This window comes from Coniophora puteana (genome assembly GCF_000271625.1).
Source record: "Coniophora puteana RWD-64-598 SS2 unplaced genomic scaffold CONPUscaffold_9, whole genome shotgun sequence".
Lineage (NCBI taxonomy): Eukaryota > Fungi > Basidiomycota > Agaricomycetes > Boletales > Coniophoraceae > Coniophora > Coniophora puteana.
Genome location: NW_006913061.1, coordinates 271250 through 290297, shown reverse-complemented (window position 1 = coordinate 290297; position 19048 = coordinate 271250). Strand labels below are relative to the sequence as shown.

The 19048-nt window shown below is 50.1% G+C and overlaps 7 protein-coding genes across 7 annotated transcripts; 2 read left to right on the top strand and 5 right to left on the bottom strand.

Annotated features, from left to right (window-relative positions):
- Positions 1 to 695: 695 nt before the first annotated feature.
- On the bottom strand, positions 696 to 1026 carry CONPUDRAFT_155566 (uncharacterized protein; the record flags this gene model as incomplete). Its single annotated transcript, XM_007772430.1, has 3 exons — positions 696 to 887; positions 949 to 963; positions 1018 to 1026. The coding sequence occupies 3 exons, from the start codon at positions 1024 to 1026 to the stop codon at positions 696 to 698; spliced, it is 216 nt and encodes a 71-aa protein (XP_007770620.1).
- Positions 1027 to 2581: 1555 nt separating this feature from the next.
- Positions 2582 to 3906, bottom strand: CONPUDRAFT_74442 (uncharacterized protein; the record flags this gene model as incomplete). The annotated part of the gene is made up of 8 exons (XM_007772324.1): positions 2582 to 2752; positions 2804 to 2818; positions 2876 to 2889; positions 3118 to 3210; positions 3268 to 3346; positions 3410 to 3577; positions 3633 to 3757; positions 3819 to 3906. 8 exons carry the CDS (start codon positions 3904 to 3906, stop codon positions 2582 to 2584), a joined length of 753 nt encoding a protein of 250 aa, XP_007770514.1.
- Positions 3907 to 4729: 823 nt separating this feature from the next.
- On the bottom strand, positions 4730 to 5993 carry CONPUDRAFT_74441 (uncharacterized protein; the record flags this gene model as incomplete). Its single annotated transcript, XM_007772323.1, has 6 exons — positions 4730 to 4954; positions 5011 to 5025; positions 5078 to 5184; positions 5335 to 5484; positions 5674 to 5860; positions 5910 to 5993. The coding sequence occupies 6 exons, from the start codon at positions 5991 to 5993 to the stop codon at positions 4730 to 4732; spliced, it is 768 nt and encodes a 255-aa protein (XP_007770513.1).
- Positions 5994 to 7830: 1837 nt separating this feature from the next.
- On the bottom strand, positions 7831 to 8789 carry CONPUDRAFT_155565 (uncharacterized protein; the record flags this gene model as incomplete). Its single annotated transcript, XM_007772429.1, has 7 exons — positions 7831 to 8028; positions 8081 to 8095; positions 8159 to 8332; positions 8425 to 8433; positions 8495 to 8523; positions 8573 to 8651; positions 8718 to 8789. 7 exons carry the CDS (start codon positions 8787 to 8789, stop codon positions 7831 to 7833), a joined length of 576 nt encoding a protein of 191 aa, XP_007770619.1.
- A 1106-nt stretch (positions 8790 to 9895) lies between these two features.
- CONPUDRAFT_106866 (uncharacterized protein) lies at positions 9896 to 12001 on the top strand. Its single transcript, XM_007772428.1, has 7 exons — positions 9896 to 10099; positions 10156 to 10229; positions 10290 to 10605; positions 10668 to 10760; positions 10820 to 11307; positions 11376 to 11585; positions 11730 to 12001. Exons 1-7 carry the CDS (start codon positions 9946 to 9948, stop codon positions 11844 to 11846), a joined length of 1452 nt encoding a protein of 483 aa, XP_007770618.1. The 5' UTR covers positions 9896 to 9945; the 3' UTR covers positions 11847 to 12001.
- A 376-nt stretch (positions 12002 to 12377) lies between these two features.
- On the top strand, positions 12378 to 14769 carry CONPUDRAFT_126611 (kinesin-domain-containing protein). Its single transcript, XM_007772427.1, has 7 exons — positions 12378 to 13065; positions 13162 to 13290; positions 13350 to 13493; positions 13553 to 13666; positions 13736 to 14218; positions 14277 to 14396; positions 14459 to 14769. The coding sequence occupies exons 1-7, from the start codon at positions 12400 to 12402 to the stop codon at positions 14504 to 14506; spliced, it is 1704 nt and encodes a 567-aa protein (XP_007770617.1). The 5' UTR covers positions 12378 to 12399; the 3' UTR covers positions 14507 to 14769.
- A 769-nt stretch (positions 14770 to 15538) lies between these two features.
- Positions 15539 to 16619, bottom strand: CONPUDRAFT_138172 (uncharacterized protein; the record flags this gene model as incomplete). The annotated part of the gene is made up of 5 exons (XM_007772426.1): positions 15539 to 15742; positions 15791 to 16300; positions 16359 to 16460; positions 16516 to 16536; positions 16587 to 16619. 5 exons carry the CDS (start codon positions 16617 to 16619, stop codon positions 15701 to 15703), a joined length of 708 nt encoding a protein of 235 aa, XP_007770616.1. The 3' UTR covers positions 15539 to 15700.
- Positions 16620 to 19048: the final 2429 nt, after the last annotated feature.

Here is a 19048-nt window from a genome sequence, read left to right as displayed (position 1 = left end):
GTAATAAAGGATTGAATACGTTAACACCACCTTCCCTCCTCCCTCAGACCGAGTCCGACATGGTACCGCAATGCACGACATCCAGCTGCGGTAGCATTCTTTCTACCACCATGTCTGTCTCCTCTACCCCGATTGAACCCTCACGTGTCACACTAACTTCACTCCCAACCCCATGCCTTGCTCTCATTCCCCATCCCCTTCAGCGCATTTCATGCCATACGTAACCACCTCCACTCCCGCCCTCAATTCACTCGCTGCTTCGCTGATTCCCATTGCTCGGGGGAATATCAACGATTTTGAGGTCTTTAAGCATAATAAGCTGACGAAGCTCAACGAGTGTTACGCGAAACGCACTACTAAGGTGGTGAGGACTTCAGGCTCGTAGTGGATACTGTGGTTCAACGCGAGGAGGGAAGGTGCGGGACTTGCAATTTCAGCTAGTGAGTGCCCACTCTTTCCACCTCCATAACATGGCTCTAAACGGGAGGCTCATCAGCCATGGAACTTCCTACAAATAACATTGTTGTAATAAACTAATGGACGTGCTCGTACTTATATTTTTAGTATCTAACGAAGCAAAGTCTTTAAATGCAGAATTAACTTATTATCTACTGATAACCTCATCCGGGCGTTATTCCGAACACTATCGAATGACCTTTTAGGGCGCGTCCTCGTGACCACGCACGCCACGCTCCTCACTTCCTAGAAAACGAGTTCGAGCTTTCATCTTCAGCGGGGACTGGCGGAGGAGATGCAAACACCAAAGAAGAGTCAGCGTAGCGGTGAGTGGTGCCATCGCTTGCTCTGATTGCGGACGACCGGGCCGTGAAGGCTTCAGTAGATATGCCTAGACCCATTCTGATTATGATGATCGAGAATGTGATACCCTGAAGACATGGTTAACGTCAGAAATGATTAATTGATTACCGGGTGTATACTACTACTCACAGTGAGAGGTACAATCTGCAGTTACGGTCGTGTTAGATATTTTGAGGAATATTTGGGGAATTCACCTACTGAGTTCATGACTGCTTGTGAATAGTTGTACCCGTTTGGTACGTTTCCATTAGGGCTAAGGAGACCGATCTCAGCCGTTACTGAAGTGATTAAGAGACAAAGTATCGATGCAGAGTATATCGTGCCTGACTCGAGCAATACGAGCGCGGCCGACAGAGTACGGCGACTGCTTTGCGACACCGCCCTGACTTGACGATACATGTATATAATTCGACCAGCTATCAGGGCTGTTTAGGAGTTACATCAATCTTCTGAAGACAACCCCAAAACGCGAACGCAGTTTGTTCCGTACCTGTGCACCCGAGATGGACCGCGAAGCTAGTACAGAATATGGGCCAAAAGTCTGGGTCATTCCCAGCTGTGCTTTCGGTAGCAATCAAGATAGCGCAGGTGGCCACCATCCATGCTCCAGAACCTTGTAAGGATGGTTATACATAAAATTTGAATCGATTTGAAGAGCTGAATTACCAACGGAAACCACAAATGCAAGGGTCATGGGTATAACAACACGTTTGTCATTGTTCCAAACCTTGTACAGCCTGTAGAGCTTGGGGAAACCACACTGTGTGAGTACTCGTATCACGAGATATCAAGGGTACAAGTTGCACCATAAATCCGTCTCCAAGCCATAACTGGACAACGAACGCAAGCAAAGCGATCGCCTCTGGAATTATCTTCTCTTCTGCGTAGATACCATCGGAGCATGCTGCAATTGCGGAGCAGACAAGATGCTTCGAAGTTGAGTTAGCTATTCCGTCACGCGCCACGCTATATTATTGCAAGACACCCGCACCAGTGTCGCTATCCCAAACATGCATCCTACGACTACCAACACGAGCTTGTTGGCCTTATTCTTGTTACGCTTTCCTCGATAAAATATGGTGATGATGTCCAGCGCAAACAACACGCCAAACATCCCTAGTAACACAACAGTACCTTCAGTGGTTGGCCCTACGGATCGTCCATATCGGAAATAACGCACCGTAAAGCACTGACTCGGGGACTATGTTTGACACCGCTTGGGCTGTGCTGTTCAATGTAGCGACCATGATCAATAATGACGGTCAACGTGTGTGCGCTGATGCGTGATAAACAAAGTTATCTTGTCCAGCTGCTTTTATAACAAGGCTGAACGCAGAAGGTGAGAGAGTTGACGGCAAACCATCAGAGAACAGGTGACAATCACAAGTGAAGCTGAAACGCGAAGATCACAGCAACTCCAACGGCTTATAAAAAGAACGCCTGCGCCGGAGGATGATTGGACCACGTTCATCCAGCGTTGGCCTATTTGTTCCAGTCAAGGGTATCCGGGTAGCAGACAATTTCCGATCAAGTACCTTCCGATCACTTCGCATCGTCCCCAAGTCATCTTTTTGCCCGATATTCTACATACTCTCACGTTTTGAAACCATGACCTTATCTCATCATATATTTACGGAACCATTGCGTCAAATTTTCATTACATGCGGATCTTTCCACCTTTCAAATGTATCAAATTACCAGTTGGTTGATTTGGCCTAGGACTAATTGTGCTTCTGACACAGATATACTGAGAGTTTGCTTGCTAAACTGTTTCTATTGAGCAGGTAGACGTGCCAGGAGCAAAGGCGATGGTTGCGTCGGCTGGAACGGCATTTACGCCGCTCATTTCCTCAGTGTTTCCACGTGTGGTGTAGTATGTCTCGGGCGACAGGCCAAGGCCCATCCGGATTATTATTGCGGAGAAGACAATGCCCTGTCAATTAAGTCAGAATATTCCATGACACGGTACTTCATTGGCGCTTACGACCAGAGGTACAATCTATGCGAGCATTGATATTCAGCATATTTAGCATACATAGAGAAGACATACACTCACAACATTCATTACAACTGAACAATACGGACTTAGAATATCCCACATGACTAAAAGGCAAAGTATAGAGGCTGAGTAAATGGCGCCGGATTCAAGTATGATAACGGCAGCGGCCGTGAGGCTGGTGGGAGAGTTACTCTGGAAATATTCTCTGACTTGCCATTGGATGTAAAATATTCTAGCAGCAATCAAACCTGTTCTGTTTAGTCGTTCAGCTTCTTTGATATGAGAAGTAGAACCTGTACCTGTGCAACCGAGATGTACTGCGCAGCTCGTGGCCAGAAGGGGTGTCATGGCAAATTCAATGAAGATCTCTGATATCACGAGAGCTCCGAGCGCTATGACATTTTGAGTGGTAGGACTGTTGCGATCATAAACCAGTGATAGTCACTTACGTATGTTGATGAGGAAGGCAACAGTCATGGGGATGACTACCCGTTTGTCGTGGTTCCACACCTTCCACAACCTATACAACTGCGAGTTGACAAGGCGTGAGACAACTTTGGTTTATGGCACTCTTCTCAGCTAGGAACATACCATGAATCCGTCACCAAGCCATAGCTGGCTGACAAAAGCAGCCTGCGTAATCACTCCTACCACTATTGTTGTTGACTCATAATTGTTGAAATCTTGTGAAATGCGGAGGGCCTCGAGAAACTGATGCTTAATATCGATGTATACTCCGCAAGTTGTGCAAGCTAAATGCTATAAGAAACAGATATGTCAGTGCACACTCTGAATGAGCAAGGACTTAATTTACCAGTGTTGCCGCTGTAAACATTAAACATAGTGTGATCAAAAGATATTTGTTGACTTTATGGGTGCTTTTCCTCCCTCGCAAGTTGATATAGCGGATATCCACTCCCAGCAAGACGCAGAATATTCCTGCAAATATTGTCAATTAGCTCGCGTTGCTTATTTATGCTGATGGGTCAAAACCACGTACCATAAAACACATACTCCGGCAAAACATACCAGATTTCTTCGGCAGGTGTATCCATTTCTACGTTGAGCACAATCAATTGCATGGCCATTCCAACAGCCCTAAGTATATATGGGCAAGTCTTGATTGCTGTGCGGATAGCATTTGACCATCGCGTGTTCCTTGAATAACTACACTGCCACAGCGGAGTTCCAGAAGATGAGAGGAATGACTTTATTTATCAAGCAATTGCACAGGCTCGAGATTCATCGAGATTTATAACTTGTACACGGTAGCTAGCATGTGCTTTTGTTCTGATACGATTGGGGTGGGTGCGAATATTTGAACTACCCCTTATCTAGGCGCACCTTTCATAATATTGTATGCTACGTCATCTAAGCTCTCCTCCTATTTCGCTCGCTGAATACCATAGTCAACTTGTATTTGCTCAACTTCCCCCAGTAAATTACATCAACCAGGTTTGAGCCCACAGAAATGCCCTACCGAGTATTAACAACACTCACAGCTTCCGATGGCAGCACCCAAGATGTAGTCGGCTTCTCGCTCTCATATCCAAATCGGTCACTGTCTGCTGTGCTGATACGATTGGTGGGTGATGAAGCTTGATGTCTTGGCGATCCCGCTAAGGGGAGAAATTTCCAGATGACTTTTGGTATCTTGCTCTTACATGATCAAGTGAGCCATCAGTTAACCTTTTGAATACTTAAGCGTGATATCACTGTGGATGTTGATATTCATCTTTCAGCTGAGTCGAATCTTGTCCCAGAACTAAGAAGGACACCCAGTGAAAATGAAGGAAGTGTAACTGCATGCTACAGAGATGTCACATATACAAAGATGATTGCTGACCGCGTGCCTGATTTGCTACCACTTTCTGTTTAGTGCATGTTCTTTGTTCTAGGGACATGAAAATTCTACGGGAGCGAATCCCTTGTACGGAAAACTTGAAGCTGCACTCCTTGTTTTGCTTCCAGGTTGTCATCATCCAAGGTCGGTCTCTGTGCGAATACCAAGGTGGGAGTTGCTGTAGTGCCCCTCGTGTCTCCAGCCATTGCAACTTTCTTTTCGCGTTCCTTCACGTAAATTTCGGCAGTGACACCAAGACTCATTCGCACGATGATAATGGAGAATGTGATGCCCTATAGAACGCGTTGTTGAGGTCATGCCACTGAGGATACTGTAGACCCGTACTCACGATTAAAGGTGGGACCTGTGCATCAAAGGGTTTCAGCACCGCTTGGAGATGAATGATGATCACTCACTGCATTCATGATGATCATATAATAGCCATCAATACCAGTCAGGGTAGTGTAAGAAATCAAGACGCTGAGAATCGACAGCGAGTAGATTGCACCGGACTCGAGAATGGCTATCGCCACCGACGTCAGACTAAAATGTCTATATCCGTGAACGATACCCCGAACTTTGCGATTAATATAGAAGATTCTTCCGGCAGTCAGAACTAAGTTGGAAGCTTGTCAGCTTTGATCTCATCTCCTTGAGTGGCTGAGCTAAGTACCGGTACAGCTCAAGTGAACAACAAAGCTCGTCGCAAATAAAGCTACGCTTCCGATTATGGCGTAAGCATTCTTGATAGCCATAATGGCAGACATAGTTTGAAGTTTGTCGTCCGTTGCGTCGTACATTAGCATGATACCAAATGCTAAGTCTGAATAAGCAGCTAGACCAGCATGTTACATGTATCTGGTCGATCTCACCAACGTTGAAGAGAAAACACAGCGACATCGGGACTCCCACAAGCTTGTTATTGTTCCAGACCTTCCAAAGCCTATATAGCTAGGTCACATAGCGAGTAAATAATTTGAGCGCTCGTTCAATGTTGTATCACATTTGATACATACCATGAACCCGTCGCCAAGCCATAACTGAACAACGAACGCGACCGTTTGCACTGCTTGCATTGCATATAGTCGTCCCGTAAGTGATGGCGATGTAAAGCTCTGGGATTGGCCACCGCTTGACACTAGGAACTGAGTGATCAAGTTGCTATAGTAGTACGATGCGCCGACAGTTGAGATAAGATGCTAAGAAGCAGGTAAGTAATAGTTTTACTGCACGCAAAGTCACACGCACCACAGTTGCCACTGCGAACATAAGAGCAACCGCGCTTAACACGAGATTGTTTAGTTTGGAGGCATTGTCCTTCTTCCGAATCATTACGATACAAAGGTCCAGCCCAAGGAATAGCCCGAAGACTCCTAGAGTTGAAGGACTTCAGCACTCAGACCAATATGGAGGAGAGACATTCGACCGTATAACATCGCTTCAGGAAGAGTATCCCATAGTTGCTCGGCGGGAAGGCCAGCTACATAGGAGTCCAATGTTGACATGCCGAAGTGGTGGAGTGTTGAAAACGTTGGAGACGGATGGAGAGGAATTCGCGAGCAAACGCGGAGCGAACTCGGCTCGGGTATAGATATAGCATACGGTGGTACTGAGAACGGATCTGATGTGGTTCGGCCAGGAAGCTGAAGTAAGAGAAATGATAAGGTAGGCGCTGAAGCGCATGAAACAAATAGAATCATCCTTGGAAGATCGATGCGAATTGTGGCGCTTCCGAGAATCACCAAATCTATCTGAGCGAATCAAAAGTTATGCGTCATTGAATTGGGCGCGGATTGGGAGTTCATAACACCTCATTAACATAGGGTACCAGTAGAAACAGCACTGAGTTCAGCGCGCCATTTTGGCTTTTCGGATCTGCTTATTGTCATTTGTAAACATTCCATGGGCAACCGTCCGTTTAGTTCCGGACTACACAAGATTGCAGTGGGACCCTGGTGTAATATCATCACGAATGGGCCAATCTGAGAAGCACTTCGCTTCCCGCGTCCTGGATCCTCCGACTTCCACCGATGCGTGAGTGTGTTGAGGCTCGGGTCCTTGTAGGGTTCCGAGCTATGGACCGAGTTAAGCTAAGAGCTCAAATTGAAACGAATATGGTTCTAGGGACCTTGGAGATATCTGCGCGGAAACACGCGTCGCATGATGCATTGGAGGCATCGTTGAGAACAAGTTGAGAAGGGCAAGATGGTTGCAAAAGAAACAGACAGGGGTGCCTCACTGGTCACCATTGTAGGTGGTACGTTCTCACGGATTCTCCAGTCGGTGATTGCTACAGGTTTGTCAGACATCACCTGCGTCCATTTCGTCAGCATAAACTTTATGCGCATACGCCGATGCACGCAGGGTTCACCCACCATGGATGAACTAGTATCATCGTGCCCGTCATCTCTAGCTCGTCGCTCGTCAAGACCGCACGTGGGGAAAGGACGCAGATCATGTCCCTTCCCGAACCTTACATTACCGACATGACATCCTTCACTCGACCGGGGCCACGTCCTCTACATCGCAGGTGCCGTCGTTCCCACCTCCCGGCTCCATTTGAGTCCTTCCACATAAGTGTCACCTTCGCGTCCTATCCCGCCCATTTACCTTTTCCCAGTCTCCGTCATTCACACCCCCGTCTACACATGTATCGCAGCGACCCGTTTCTTTGACCTCACCCAGCGCCCAGTTGTGCGATGTTCAAGAGGTAAACAAAGACTCTGAAGTACTCAATGTTGGCGAGCTGGCCATGGTTAGTGTGCAACAAGATGTAGTCTGGGTAAAAAGCGTCTTGAAGTTGTGTTGGACTTGTGTGTGGGGAATGAAAAGGGAAAGGAAGATTAGGACGTCAAGTGCATACTACCAGGTATTCCATGATGTCTACTTGTCAGTATTGGCATATTCAGGACGGGTACAGGAAATGTCGACCGTACACTTATTATGACTTATAGATGGTTCATAAATCATTTACTATGAAAGCATGATATGCGACGAGAAAAACGGAGCAACTCCCCGACGACTTTCTATGGCGGTTTACAAAGTTCGAGTCCACCGCACCTGCACCTCAGTTATTCCTCCCCACCAACACCTCTTGGCACAACCTTTCGGCCTCTACCGTCCCTCTCGTATCTATCCGGTGATTCATAGCATCCTGGGCATTATCAACTTACACTGCTATGAGTCCCGATGCCGAATCTGCAGGATTATAAGACACTCGCGGCGCGAACACCGGACCGTTGTATGGTATGGTATCGTTATTGTTCATGGCAGCACCATCCCCTCTTGTGTTGGCGCGTGTTGTATAATATGTCTCAGGGGAGAGACCCATGCCCATTCGGATGATTATTGCAGAAAATACAATGCCCTATCATATGAGTGAGTACGCCTACACGGAGTGAGTGAAAGTCTTGACTTACAATCAGGGGGACGATCTATGCGGGTCATGCATTAATGATATTTATAGTGAGGAGGGCTTGTTGTGGATGATTGCTTACAGCACTCATGAGAGGTATGGACTGTTCGATGGAGCTTTTTGCTGCTGTCTTAGGTGCTACGAAGGTAACAAGAAGGCCAAGAATAGAAGCTGAGTATATTGCGCCTGATTCAAGTAGAATAGCTGCTATAGCCACAGGACTAGTGTTGCGGATGCCTTGAGCATACGCTCTGATCTGCCGGTGAATGTAGAAAATATTAGCAACGATGAGCACTTTATGGTCCGTCTGCTCAGCCGAGATCGATAATCACTGAAGTGAGCTCGCACCTGTACATCCTAGGTGGACCAGGAAGCTGACCATCAGCGAAGGAATCATTGTGTTTTCAAAGAGACCCACAGAACCCAGGGCCATAGTCAAACCGAAGACTTCGGTACTTCAGCGAGAAAACATTTTAATCGTCGAGAATCCACGTACGGACGTCAATGACAAACGCAGCGGTCATGGGAATCACCACGCGTTTGTCACCGTTCCAAACCTTCCATAGTCTGTAAACCTGACAGAGAGACAAGTTAAGGCGGTTCATAGACTAGCCACAGAACCTTCCTGGCTGCGCACGTACCATGAATCCATCTCCAAGCCATTGCTGTATCGCAAATGTAGCCATCCCACCGGTGAATGCCCCATCGTTCATTATCGCCCATACGAATGGGAAATCATACGAATCAGTAAATACTATTCCATGCATCGATAAGTGTATTGATGGTATTGCAGGTAGCTCCTATCCAGGCGTCATTCTGAAGGAAGAATAGACATAGCACGCAGAGGATGCCATGTGCTTGATAGAGTACGTTGCAGCTGCGATGATAGAGGAAGAATAGGAGAATAACTCACGACTGTGGCAACAACAAACATGAGGGTGATAACAATCAAGAGACGTTTATTAGCCTTGGTCGCATTTGTCTCGCGACGCAAGGTGATGAAATGAATATCCAGTCCTAGTAAAACACAGAATATCCCTGAGGTATGCTTCCTAAAAGACTCGATGCGTGCATCATGAAACTTGTATTACACACCGTATAAAATGGCCTCGGGGAGGATGGCCCATAACTGGTTCGCCTGGTCTGCATTCATGTCTGGGAAGGTGGGAAATGACAGCAGGCACCCATCTCTTAAGCTTAAAAGAAAGCGACCTTATGCGGTGTGAGTAGCCATTGACGGTAGAAGATCAAAGATGCGATGCTTCCAGGTGAATTGACCTGGTGATTATCGCAAAATACGATCTAGGGGCGAGCAGTATACGGCCACACGATAAATGCCTTGATAAACGCCCATCATTTTTTATAGTCTTTCAGTGCATCGCTATTCTATTCCTGTATAAAACTGTGAAGATGTACATGTAGGATGGGCCGATCCGAGCCCTCACTTGATTATGCGGCAATCCTACTGCTAATGCTGCCAAAGCGTGGTTTGGCGACTCGCCGCAGAGTGCGGTGGTGGCCTGATGGTCAGAACTCTTGCCCATGTAGAGTCCCATATGAAGTCCAAATGTCCGCATCCAAAAAGTCATTGGCAATAGCCGCCCTATTGACCAAATTAGGCGATACAGTGCCTCATTATAGTGAGGGTTGGTGGTCTAAGAAACGTCACTAACAAGACGCAAGGAATTGGCAGGATAAGCAAACTGGACATTAATGCGTCCTAAGTTAGGACTCCTAATGCTCATCTCCCGGCAAGTCCCGAAAGCATCCGAATCCCGCACGCGCGGGTCTGTCATTTTCCTCCGCCAAAAACTCTCGGACCAGTTACTCCGAACCCTCTCCCGCTTCGCATTCCTCCCTTGTCGAGACATGTCGGCACTATCGAGACAATGTGCGGCCACGTCGCGCGCTGGTGCTGGCGCTTCCAGGAAGCAACTGCTCAGCAAAGGTCCCGGCGCATGCAGCACGGTGCAGACGCGCTCGTATGCCGCTGTACAGAAGAAGGCAGCTTCAAAGCAAGGACGTGAGTCCGTTTCTACAAATCCTCTACGTGGAGATGTTAAATCCACCTTGCCCTAGCAAACGGCTTCAAAGGCGGGCGGAACCAGGAGTCGCAGAAGAAGTACAAGGTCGATCCTAATGCGCGAATTATGGTGTGTGCTTCCCTCCACTTCTTGTCCTCGAACGCCCACTTACACCCATGAATTAAACAGCAATACAAACCTCTCCCTGCAGCGCAACTCGCCTCTCCTTTGTTCCAAACCGTGAACCCGGACCCGCTTGCCGCGCTCCCAACGTTCCGCGCGGACACGCTCACGCGTTCTCAAGCGTCCCGAGCTTTGGCCTTCGCGGACGCAGCGCAAGACGCCTCTGCGCCTTTTCGGGTCTTTGGTGTACAGAGACGGATGGTGCTGGAGTTTAGGCTGCTGAGTCGCGCGTGCAGTGTTGTACGAGGGGTTACGCTGGATGTGGTGGATAGGCTGGATAAGGCGGGGCAAGAGGGGAGTAAGGGGAATCGGCTTGTGCTGAGTGAGTGTCCTTCGCCAGGGTTCCGAGACAGGTTGGAGTTGACCGACGCTTCCGTGGTCCAGCCGGTGATGAAGGGTGCGGGAAGAGTTTTGCGCTCCTCCAGGCGACGCAGTATGCTGCTGGGAGGGACTGGTTAGTACTTTACATCCCTCGAGGTGCGTTCTCCCTTTTCCTTGGCTCCCCGCTTGTGCCTTGTATTTACACTATAGCATAGGTATCGACCTCGTCAACTCTTCGACCCCCTACGTGTACGACGCCCGCACACAAACCTACCTTCAGGGTGCATTCGCGCTCGAGACGCTCAAACGCTTCGCCCGCGCCAACGCCGCTAAACTGAACGACCTCGTCACATCCACTCCCGTAGAGCTCGAGCCCCGTGCGGTGCTCCTCGCCGGTCTCCAGCCCCAAGGTCAAAGCACAAACCCAGCGGCCAGCGAAGGCACCGTCTTGCCTCCAGGCACGCCCATTACGCAACTGATTGAGATCGGCACGCGCGAGGCGAGCGTCGCGCCAGCCGTATTGGACAGCTTGCTCGAGCAGCTCGGCCAGCAGACCAAGAGGCCCGTGTTGCTCGCGGTGGATGATTTCCAGGCGGTTTATGGCAAGTCGGCGTACAAGGACCCGCATTTCGCGCAGATCCGGCCATGGCATTTGAGTATGCCGAGGCTGATTTTGGAGTATGCGTCTGGGAACAAGACCTTTGTACGTTCACTGCTTGATTTCTTTCTCTCGACTCAGCGTAGAACTGACCATCTCAATACCTTTATTAGGCCCGCGGCGCAGTCCTTGGCGCGCTTTCATCCTCTCCCCACTATCCTCTTCCCCTCGAGCTTGCCGAGTCTCTTAACACCCCCTCACACGCACCCTCGTCCGGCCCATACGTGCAGCGCCACGCCACCGCGCAATTCTACGCCTCTGGGCTGGAAACCATCCCCGTTCCGTCGAAACTCAGCATCCCCGAGGCCGCAGCCCTCTTTAGCGTCTGGCGTGCAGACGGCGCCATCGGGGGCGCTGGCAAGCCCGAACTCGGCAAGGGCGCGAGCACAGGTGCGGAGATGGGCTACTTCGGCGGTGCGCCCGATGAGAGTGCCGCGATTGATGGGCTGGGGCTGGGCGGTGGGGAGGTGCGGTGGAAGGGCGGGAAGGAGCCTGGCGATGAGATGTTCTTTTCGCGGTATGTTGAGAGCGGGGGGAATGCGAGGAGTTTTGTTTGGAAGGGGATTCTTGGAGGGGCGTTGTAGAGAGGTTGGGGTAATGCATAACGTAGATATTAGATCGTTATTAGTTGCTTATAATGACCTTGCACCTGAGGCTCAAAGTTTCCGACATAGGAAAGAAATAGGGCCTTGTATGCGGTCATGTGACTGACGCGTCGCGCTGGCAATGGGTCCGGAATCCGACCGATTTTGTTCATCCCACTCGTCCTCGTCCCCCTCACCGTTGCCGACGTCAAGAACAGCGCTCAACGCTCGTCGTGCAAATCTGAGGAAACTCACGCTTCGAAAAAACGCGATCTCACTAGGAATTTTGTCACAGAAGTAATCTAACATGAACAAGAACAAACGCAAGCTCGACGCCCTCGAGGAGGAAGACGAGGCAGGAGGCCCCGACCCTCTCAATCTACGACCCCGCAAGGTCGCTGCTGTTGGAAATGCTACATCACAACGCCCGCTTGCTGCCTCTCGCAGCGGCAACAAACCTCCATCCGCACGGTCTACCCTCACCTCCGGGAAACCTCCATCCACCAATGGCCGAAAAGCATCCACGTCCAACGGCCCACCACCCCGGCTCACCATGCCCGCCCCACCCAAACTCAGCACAGCAACTCGCAGAGGCACGCGCGCGACAAGCGCCCCTCCCAAGCAAGGCGGTCCTCCATCGCGGCGCACCGTGTCCAACCCCGCCTCGCGCAACACTGCGTCAGCAGCCGCGAACCAAGCCGCCATCGCTGAAGCTCTCGACGCGGAACATCTGCAGCGCACAAATCTCGAATCCGGCAAAGCGGCGCTCGCGGCACAGCTCGCGGCGCAGCAGGGGCGTCACGCGGGTGATGTAGCGGACGCTCTGCGGCAACGGCACGAGCGTGAAGTGCTCGAGCTGGAGCTGTCTGTGCAGCGTGCGCAACGTGAGGCGCGAGAGGCCACTGAAGAGCTCACGAGGGTGCGGAAGGAGCTCAAGGAAGAACGGGAGGCTGCAGGGCGGCTCCGAGCGACGGTCGCGAGCCAGAGTACGACGTTCGTTGGGCTCAATGCGCAGGTCGCGACTTTGCAGAAGGAGAACACGAGCCTACGGGAGCTCGAGCCGCGCTTGGAGGAGGCGCATGCGGACGTGGAGAGGCTAGAACAGGAGGCGAGGGAGGCGGAGGCGGTGCGGCGGAGGTTGCATAATATGGTGCAGGAGCTCAAGGGCAACATCCGCGTTTTCTGTCGGGTGAGGCCCGTGTTGCCGTGCGACCGGGAGGTGACGATGGTGGAGTCGAGTTCGAGAGGGAGCGTGGGTAGCGCCGCGTCGAACGGCCGTGGAGGCGGGGCAGCGAGTGGAAGAGGGACGCCAGAGGAGCTGGGGGCGGCTGCGGATATGCACTTTCCGGATCAGCAGGATCGTCGGGAGATTATGCTGCGCTCGACGGCGGAGAGTGCGATGGGCAACGAGCGGAAGGAGGTGTATAACTTTGCGTTCGACCGAGTACGTCTTCCCTTCACTTCTCCATCGGTTAGTGAATACTGACTAACGGGGCGACACAGGTGTTTGAGCCGATGAGCACACAGGCCGAAGTCTTCGAGGAGATTTCGCTACTCGCCCAGAGCTGTGTCGACGGATATAACGTCTGTATATTCGCTTACGGCCAGACGGGCTCAGGCAAGTCGTACACCATGGAGGGCGGCTCGGTTGGTATTCTGTCATTACTCTGAATGTTGCTCTATCTGATGACCAAATATCGCATTAGTCGCCAGAGGACCAAGGTATGATCCCTCGTGCAGTCGACAAGGTCTTTCAAGCCGCCGAAGAACTGCGAAGTAAAGGCTGGGAATACACCATGGAGGGTCAGTTCCTTGAGATCGTAAGTCCCATTGTCTTCCTCTCCCTATCTCTATTCTCACCAACACTAACCATATTTCGCGGGCAACAGTACAACGAATCCATCAACGACCTCCTCGTCTCCCCCCAATCTGCACCCTTAAAACTCGACATCAAACACGACCCCAAAACCTCCTCAACGCGCGTAACGAACCTCACCGTCCTGCCCCTCCCCACACCCGCGTCTGTGCAAGCGCTCCTCGCGCGGGCAAATGCACGGCGCACCGTCGCCGCCACGCTCGCCAACGCGCACAGCTCGCGCTCGCACTCCGTTTTCACGCTCCGACTCAAAGGCACGAACCCGCTCACGGGCGAGAAGTGCGTGGGCTGCCTGAACCTTGTGGATCTGGCGGGGAGCGAGCGGCTGGACCGCAGTGGGGCGAAGGGCGAGCGGCTGAAGGAGACACAGAGCATCAATAAGAGTTTGAGTGCGCTGGGGGATGTGATTGCTGCGTTGGGTGAGAAAGGCGCGTCGGGTTCGACGGGGGTGAGCGATGGGAAGCTGGAGAGACATATTCCGTATAGGAACTCGAAGGTGGGTCGTCGTTCTCTGGTGCTAATGAGGCGGTCGTGCTGATGTGGTTTGTGAGCAGCTTACGTATCTATTGCAATACTCGCTCAGCGGGAGCTCCAAGACGCTTATGATTCTGAACCTCTCGCCGCTCCGCGCCCATCTCGGCGAGAGTCTCGCGAGTCTGCGGTTCGCGACCAAGGTTTGTCTCCTACTAGTATCCCTCCTTCTGCAGCATGCGGACTGATTGTCGTGGTTCTAAAGGTGAACAACACCCATGTCGGGACAGCGCGGAAGCAGTTGCGGGGTTGAAGCTGTGCTATCTATCCAGCCGGCTCTTGTAGTTTTTTTCTTGCTAATGTTGCATATATCCCAGAACGCACGTACACTGACTATTTCTCTTCCTGTTTTCATCATGATCTTTACTGTAATATCCCCACCCATAAACTTTATCATTCACGACAGCCAATACTTCTCTGCCTTCCTGTCTATTCTTCCCTCCCGAACTCTGCAAACTCGGCACCCCCGTCCACCGGGTCTTCTCCTGTCTCTTAATTTCGTGTATGAAATTCGCCCAGAAGTCCACCTCATTCGACCGCTCTTTCTGCGTGCCTGCGTCGTGGTGTATCCCGAGTCCCTATTGGCCGTCATGCACTCGCTTGAAGACCCATAAGCAGATGTGGTTGACATTAGCGAACGGGTCCGAAAGGACAGCCGCTACAACAAGGATATTCATCACGCTCACGCGCGAGTCAAGCAGGTTGAGCTGAAACATGGAGTGTGTTGGGGGCGCCGCGCGTTTGGGGCTTAGTTCGGAACCGCTTCGAGAACACCTCTTCTTAACGGCGTTTGTTCCGCTTCCATGGCAATCTAAGCTCTCAGAGGCCATATAATGTGACCTTGCAGAGAGTACGCCAGCCAATAAAGGAGTTGACCTACATAAAGTGCCTGCGAGCTCTATGAGGTCATCGTCATCAAACCGAACAGCTCGCTTTGTGGTTAACCAGAGCATAATGAGAGCACTGAAACAAAAGGCGGGACGTATGGCGGACATAGTTCAAGTGACTTGAGGGGCGTTTACTAGAACGCGAAGGCTTTACTCTGACAAATAAATGCTCGATGGCACTGTGATTGGAATGATGCTCGCGAAGCGACTGGTAGAGCCGAGCCACTGCAGTCTAGGCGCTCGCGGGCGCGTAAACGCGGATACGCCCCGGTGCAAAGGACAGGCCATGCCGAAGTGCTCATTCAACCCCCATGTTTGCAAACTATGAGTTTCCATTCATATTCTGATCGTTCTAGCGAACCAGCTTCACAGAAATAGTCTCATGTCTATTATATGCACGGAGAAGTTCTACGCGTCTACATGCCCCCCAAATTTAGAGACTTCGCTCTCGTTTGGAGCGTAACGAAACAAGAACATACGTCGGATCAAGCGATGTTTACTGCTAGAGCACACCTCCTATAGCGGACGCTGAAGATTCCGTAGGCTACCAAAGATTGTGTTCAGCCCATTATCGCTTTGGTCATATAGGCGAGGGTTTTATCCTATAAATGTATTCAGAACCTTGTTACGTCTCGTGGTGGAGCACTCACCTCGTCCCAGGATTCGTACACGCTTGGACGCGCCAATAGTCTCTCCCCATACTCTTTCACCTTGGAAAATTCCGGTCTCGCGAGGGCGACTAAGATATCGCTTGCGTACTCCTTGCCTTTCTTGTGCAGCCCCCTCTCGGCTATCATCAAAATGCGTGCATAGAAGGGTGCGAGTGCTGCGTCCGCGATTGTGAAGTCACCGTTGACCGCGTACTTGCCTCTACCCGCTTCGGGGAGGTGCGCTTGCAGCGTCTTCAATGCACCAGCGACCCCCTCTGCCGAACCACCCTGTATCATCCAAGCGAGCATCGCTGGGAAGAGAACAGTGTCGACCAAGTTGATTATAAAGCGAGCCTTCGCACGCTGGATAGGATCCAAAGGCATGAGGCCAGAGGATGGGTAGAGATCAGCGATAAACTCGAGGAGGACGGCTGATTCGGCGAGCTTTGTGGATTCCGGAGAAGGTGCATCTGGTGCTACCTTCGGTCCGCCGTATGTAATAGCGGGCACCTGCGGTAGTATGAAGTCATTCAATAGTCATTTTAACGACTCGGAAAGATCGCTATACCTTTCCCGCGGGGTTGATGTTGACGAACCAGTCGGGCTTGTTCTTGAAGTCGACCTCATAGTGGGTGTACTCAGCCTTTGCCTCTAGTAGGGCTATAGCCGTCTGCGAGCTGCATATTTAATCTCATGAGAGTAAAACAGTGAGCAATGTTACTGACCCTGTGCGCATAAATGCTGGACTGAATAGATTCGTGACTATAAATTTGACTAGACCAGGATGATCACTCACGCTGCTTCCGTAGTGCGTGAGTTGTTCAGGCATGATGTATAAGGAAGTGATGTCACGAAGCTCACCTCCCCCTCCTTATATAGGTCGCCTAGCTAGCATCGGCTGTTATGTCTTTGTCAATGTACGAAGACTGCGGTAATTAGTGCAGACAGGGACTGGTGTTGGTTAGCTGACAAACGCCGTCAAATCCCGACGCCATAGATGAGTCAGGTCTTTGGATGGGGAAGTGGATTCCCTTGCATACTTTGATGAGACAAATCCAACCCTTCTCATCGCTCTCAAAGGGTCAGCGTATGGTACCATCATTGGCGGAAGTCGATCTGCTGGGGAACGTGCAGCAAGGCGTTCTGAGTGGAAACACTGTGTCCAGCCCCGGCAGTGCCCGGAGCTTCAAACTCAGCTCGCCCCTCTAAGATGCCACGTTCAAGTTAGCTGACATCTTTACGATCTCTTCAGCAAGCTAGTATCAGCCAACCTTAAGTCATTTCATAATTAATGGCCTGTTTGCAATGTGTGCTCTTTCCTTCTATGTAGGCAACAACAGGAACTGAAGGGTCCGTCTAGTGTTGTGCAGGGCCAGGCCTGAAGCCCTAAAGCCCTCGGGCCAAGCCCTGTATAGGCCAAGCCCTGCCCGAGCCCTGGCTAGGGCTTTTGAGGGCCTAGGGCCTGGCCTGGGTTGTTGCAAAGCCCGAGCCCAGGGCCTAAGCCAGGGCCTGTAGCTAAAATTTTGAAAAAATGTTAGTATGACTGTACAACTACTCTAGTAACAAAAGGTTCTATAACTTGAACTTAAGCATTAGCTAGTGTACAATGTTTTTATTGATTGTGGAAAATTCTAATCAAAGTGTGCTGTGTCCTGATCTAGCTATGGCATTATCTGACTCACTTGCCCTTCAATTAGAATATAACCTTGAGAGTTATGTCAGTAAATAAGGTGATTTTGACCCAGCAGGTTACTAATGTCCCAAAGACAGTTATGGTGCAAACAATGAAGCTGAAAACACCTCAGCACCTCAGGCTCAAGGATTTCATGCTTATCTTGGCTCTGAGATGCCTCTTCTAGAAGAGATATCTATTGTCCATTGGTGGGGTGTAAGTTATCTTGTTGTATCACATTTTATGGTTCTAATCAGTGCTACAGTTGAATTCTCCTTTGTACCTTATTTGGGGATCATGTCAACACCGTGTCTGCCCAGGGAGAACCAGGATGTTTGAGCCATGCTCCAATAGGGACGCCATGTCCCGAAGATGCTAGCAAAGATATGAAGAAGTGTGGAGAAGGACCAGATGTGAACCAGAGATAGCGAAGGTAGAGGAGTTGCGTGTAGAAGCAAGGAGAAGATGCTAGGTACGGCGGAGTACAATGGAGATGACAAGTCAATGTCAAGTCGACTTGGAGTATGATTGGAATAGAGATGACAAGCACGAAAAAATGTCAAAGGCCACAGTAATGTTGGGGCAGGAGTAAATCAATATTCATACTATTAAATACAAGTCGAGTGCTACCACTATTTATATTGTAAGTCCGGATCTTCGGATAAGCTCCAGATATCTACGGGCGTAAGTGTGGAGTATCATGAGCAATCACTGAAGAAGACTGAAGGTTGTAAGAATACAAAACATGACAGGCGTAACTGCGGAATAATGACAGGCATAAAGTAATGACAGGTAAAATGTGGAGTGAGTTGGTCACAAGAGAACATGCTGACTGATAATTCCCGAGTGTGTTGGCAGCTACAAAGTAGCTGCCGAAGATACCAAAGTAATACCAAAGGAGCAAACATGGATCAGAGTTTGACCGGAGATGCATGGGTGAAGCTACCTGTCCATTATGGCCTCTTCAGTGTCCAATGAGTGTGCTTTTTCATGCAGCTGCTGAAATAATCACAAAAAGGTGCAATCACATTGGTGGAGATGTTGTTGAAGCTATTCAGGTGTTGGGAACACTCTGCTGCCAGGAATTAGTTTTCCATGAGCTAGGGCCATCCTCAGCAACTGAGTTATCCTTTGAGATGACTGAGGGCAATGTTATTGATGAAATGACTGTTGAGAAGCATGATGATGAGCTTGGAGACTTAATTTTAGGTATTTCAGACAATGAGAACCATTGAGACTTGGATGAATAAGTGTCTTTTACTACAGTGATTATTGTGACACAATCAAAAGTCAATGTCTTCACTGTTTTTTACTGTCTGATTTATCCTGATAGCTTCATTGAGTTGAAAATGGACCACTCTAATTTTTTATGCACAAAGGAAGCAAAATACATGATTTTATAGTGAAAGCCCTGGCCTAGGCCCAAGCCAAGCCCAAGCCAAGCCCTGGCCCTATGTCAGGGCCTGGCCTAGGGTTTTGCAAAGCCCGAGCCCTCAAAAGCCAGGCCAAAGCCAGGGCTTTCAGGCCAAGCCCGGCCCTGCACAACACTAGGTCCGTCCATTACGCTTCTATGTGCGACACTCCAA

Bases quoted from the DNA above. Each gene is read 5' to 3' on its own strand.
- CONPUDRAFT_106866 (XM_007772428.1), top strand. From the start codon at position 9,946: ATGTCGGCACTATCGAGACAATGTGCGGCCACGTCGCGCGCTGGTGCT. The intron at 10,230-10,289 runs GTGTGTGCTTCC...TGAATTAAACAG, and splicing joins ATCCTAATGCGCGAATTATG to CAATACAAACCTCTCCCTGC. The intron at 11,308-11,375 runs GTACGTTCACTG...TACCTTTATTAG, and splicing joins CGTCTGGGAACAAGACCTTT to GCCCGCGGCGCAGTCCTTGG.
- CONPUDRAFT_126611 (XM_007772427.1), top strand. From the start codon at position 12,400: ATGCCCGCCCCACCCAAACTCAGCACAGCAACTCGCAGAGGCACGCGC. The intron at 13,066-13,161 runs GTGACGATGGTG...GGGACGCCAGAG, and splicing joins TGTTGCCGTGCGACCGGGAG to GAGCTGGGGGCGGCTGCGGA. The intron at 13,494-13,552 runs GTTGGTATTCTG...ATATCGCATTAG, and splicing joins ACACCATGGAGGGCGGCTCG to TCGCCAGAGGACCAAGGTAT.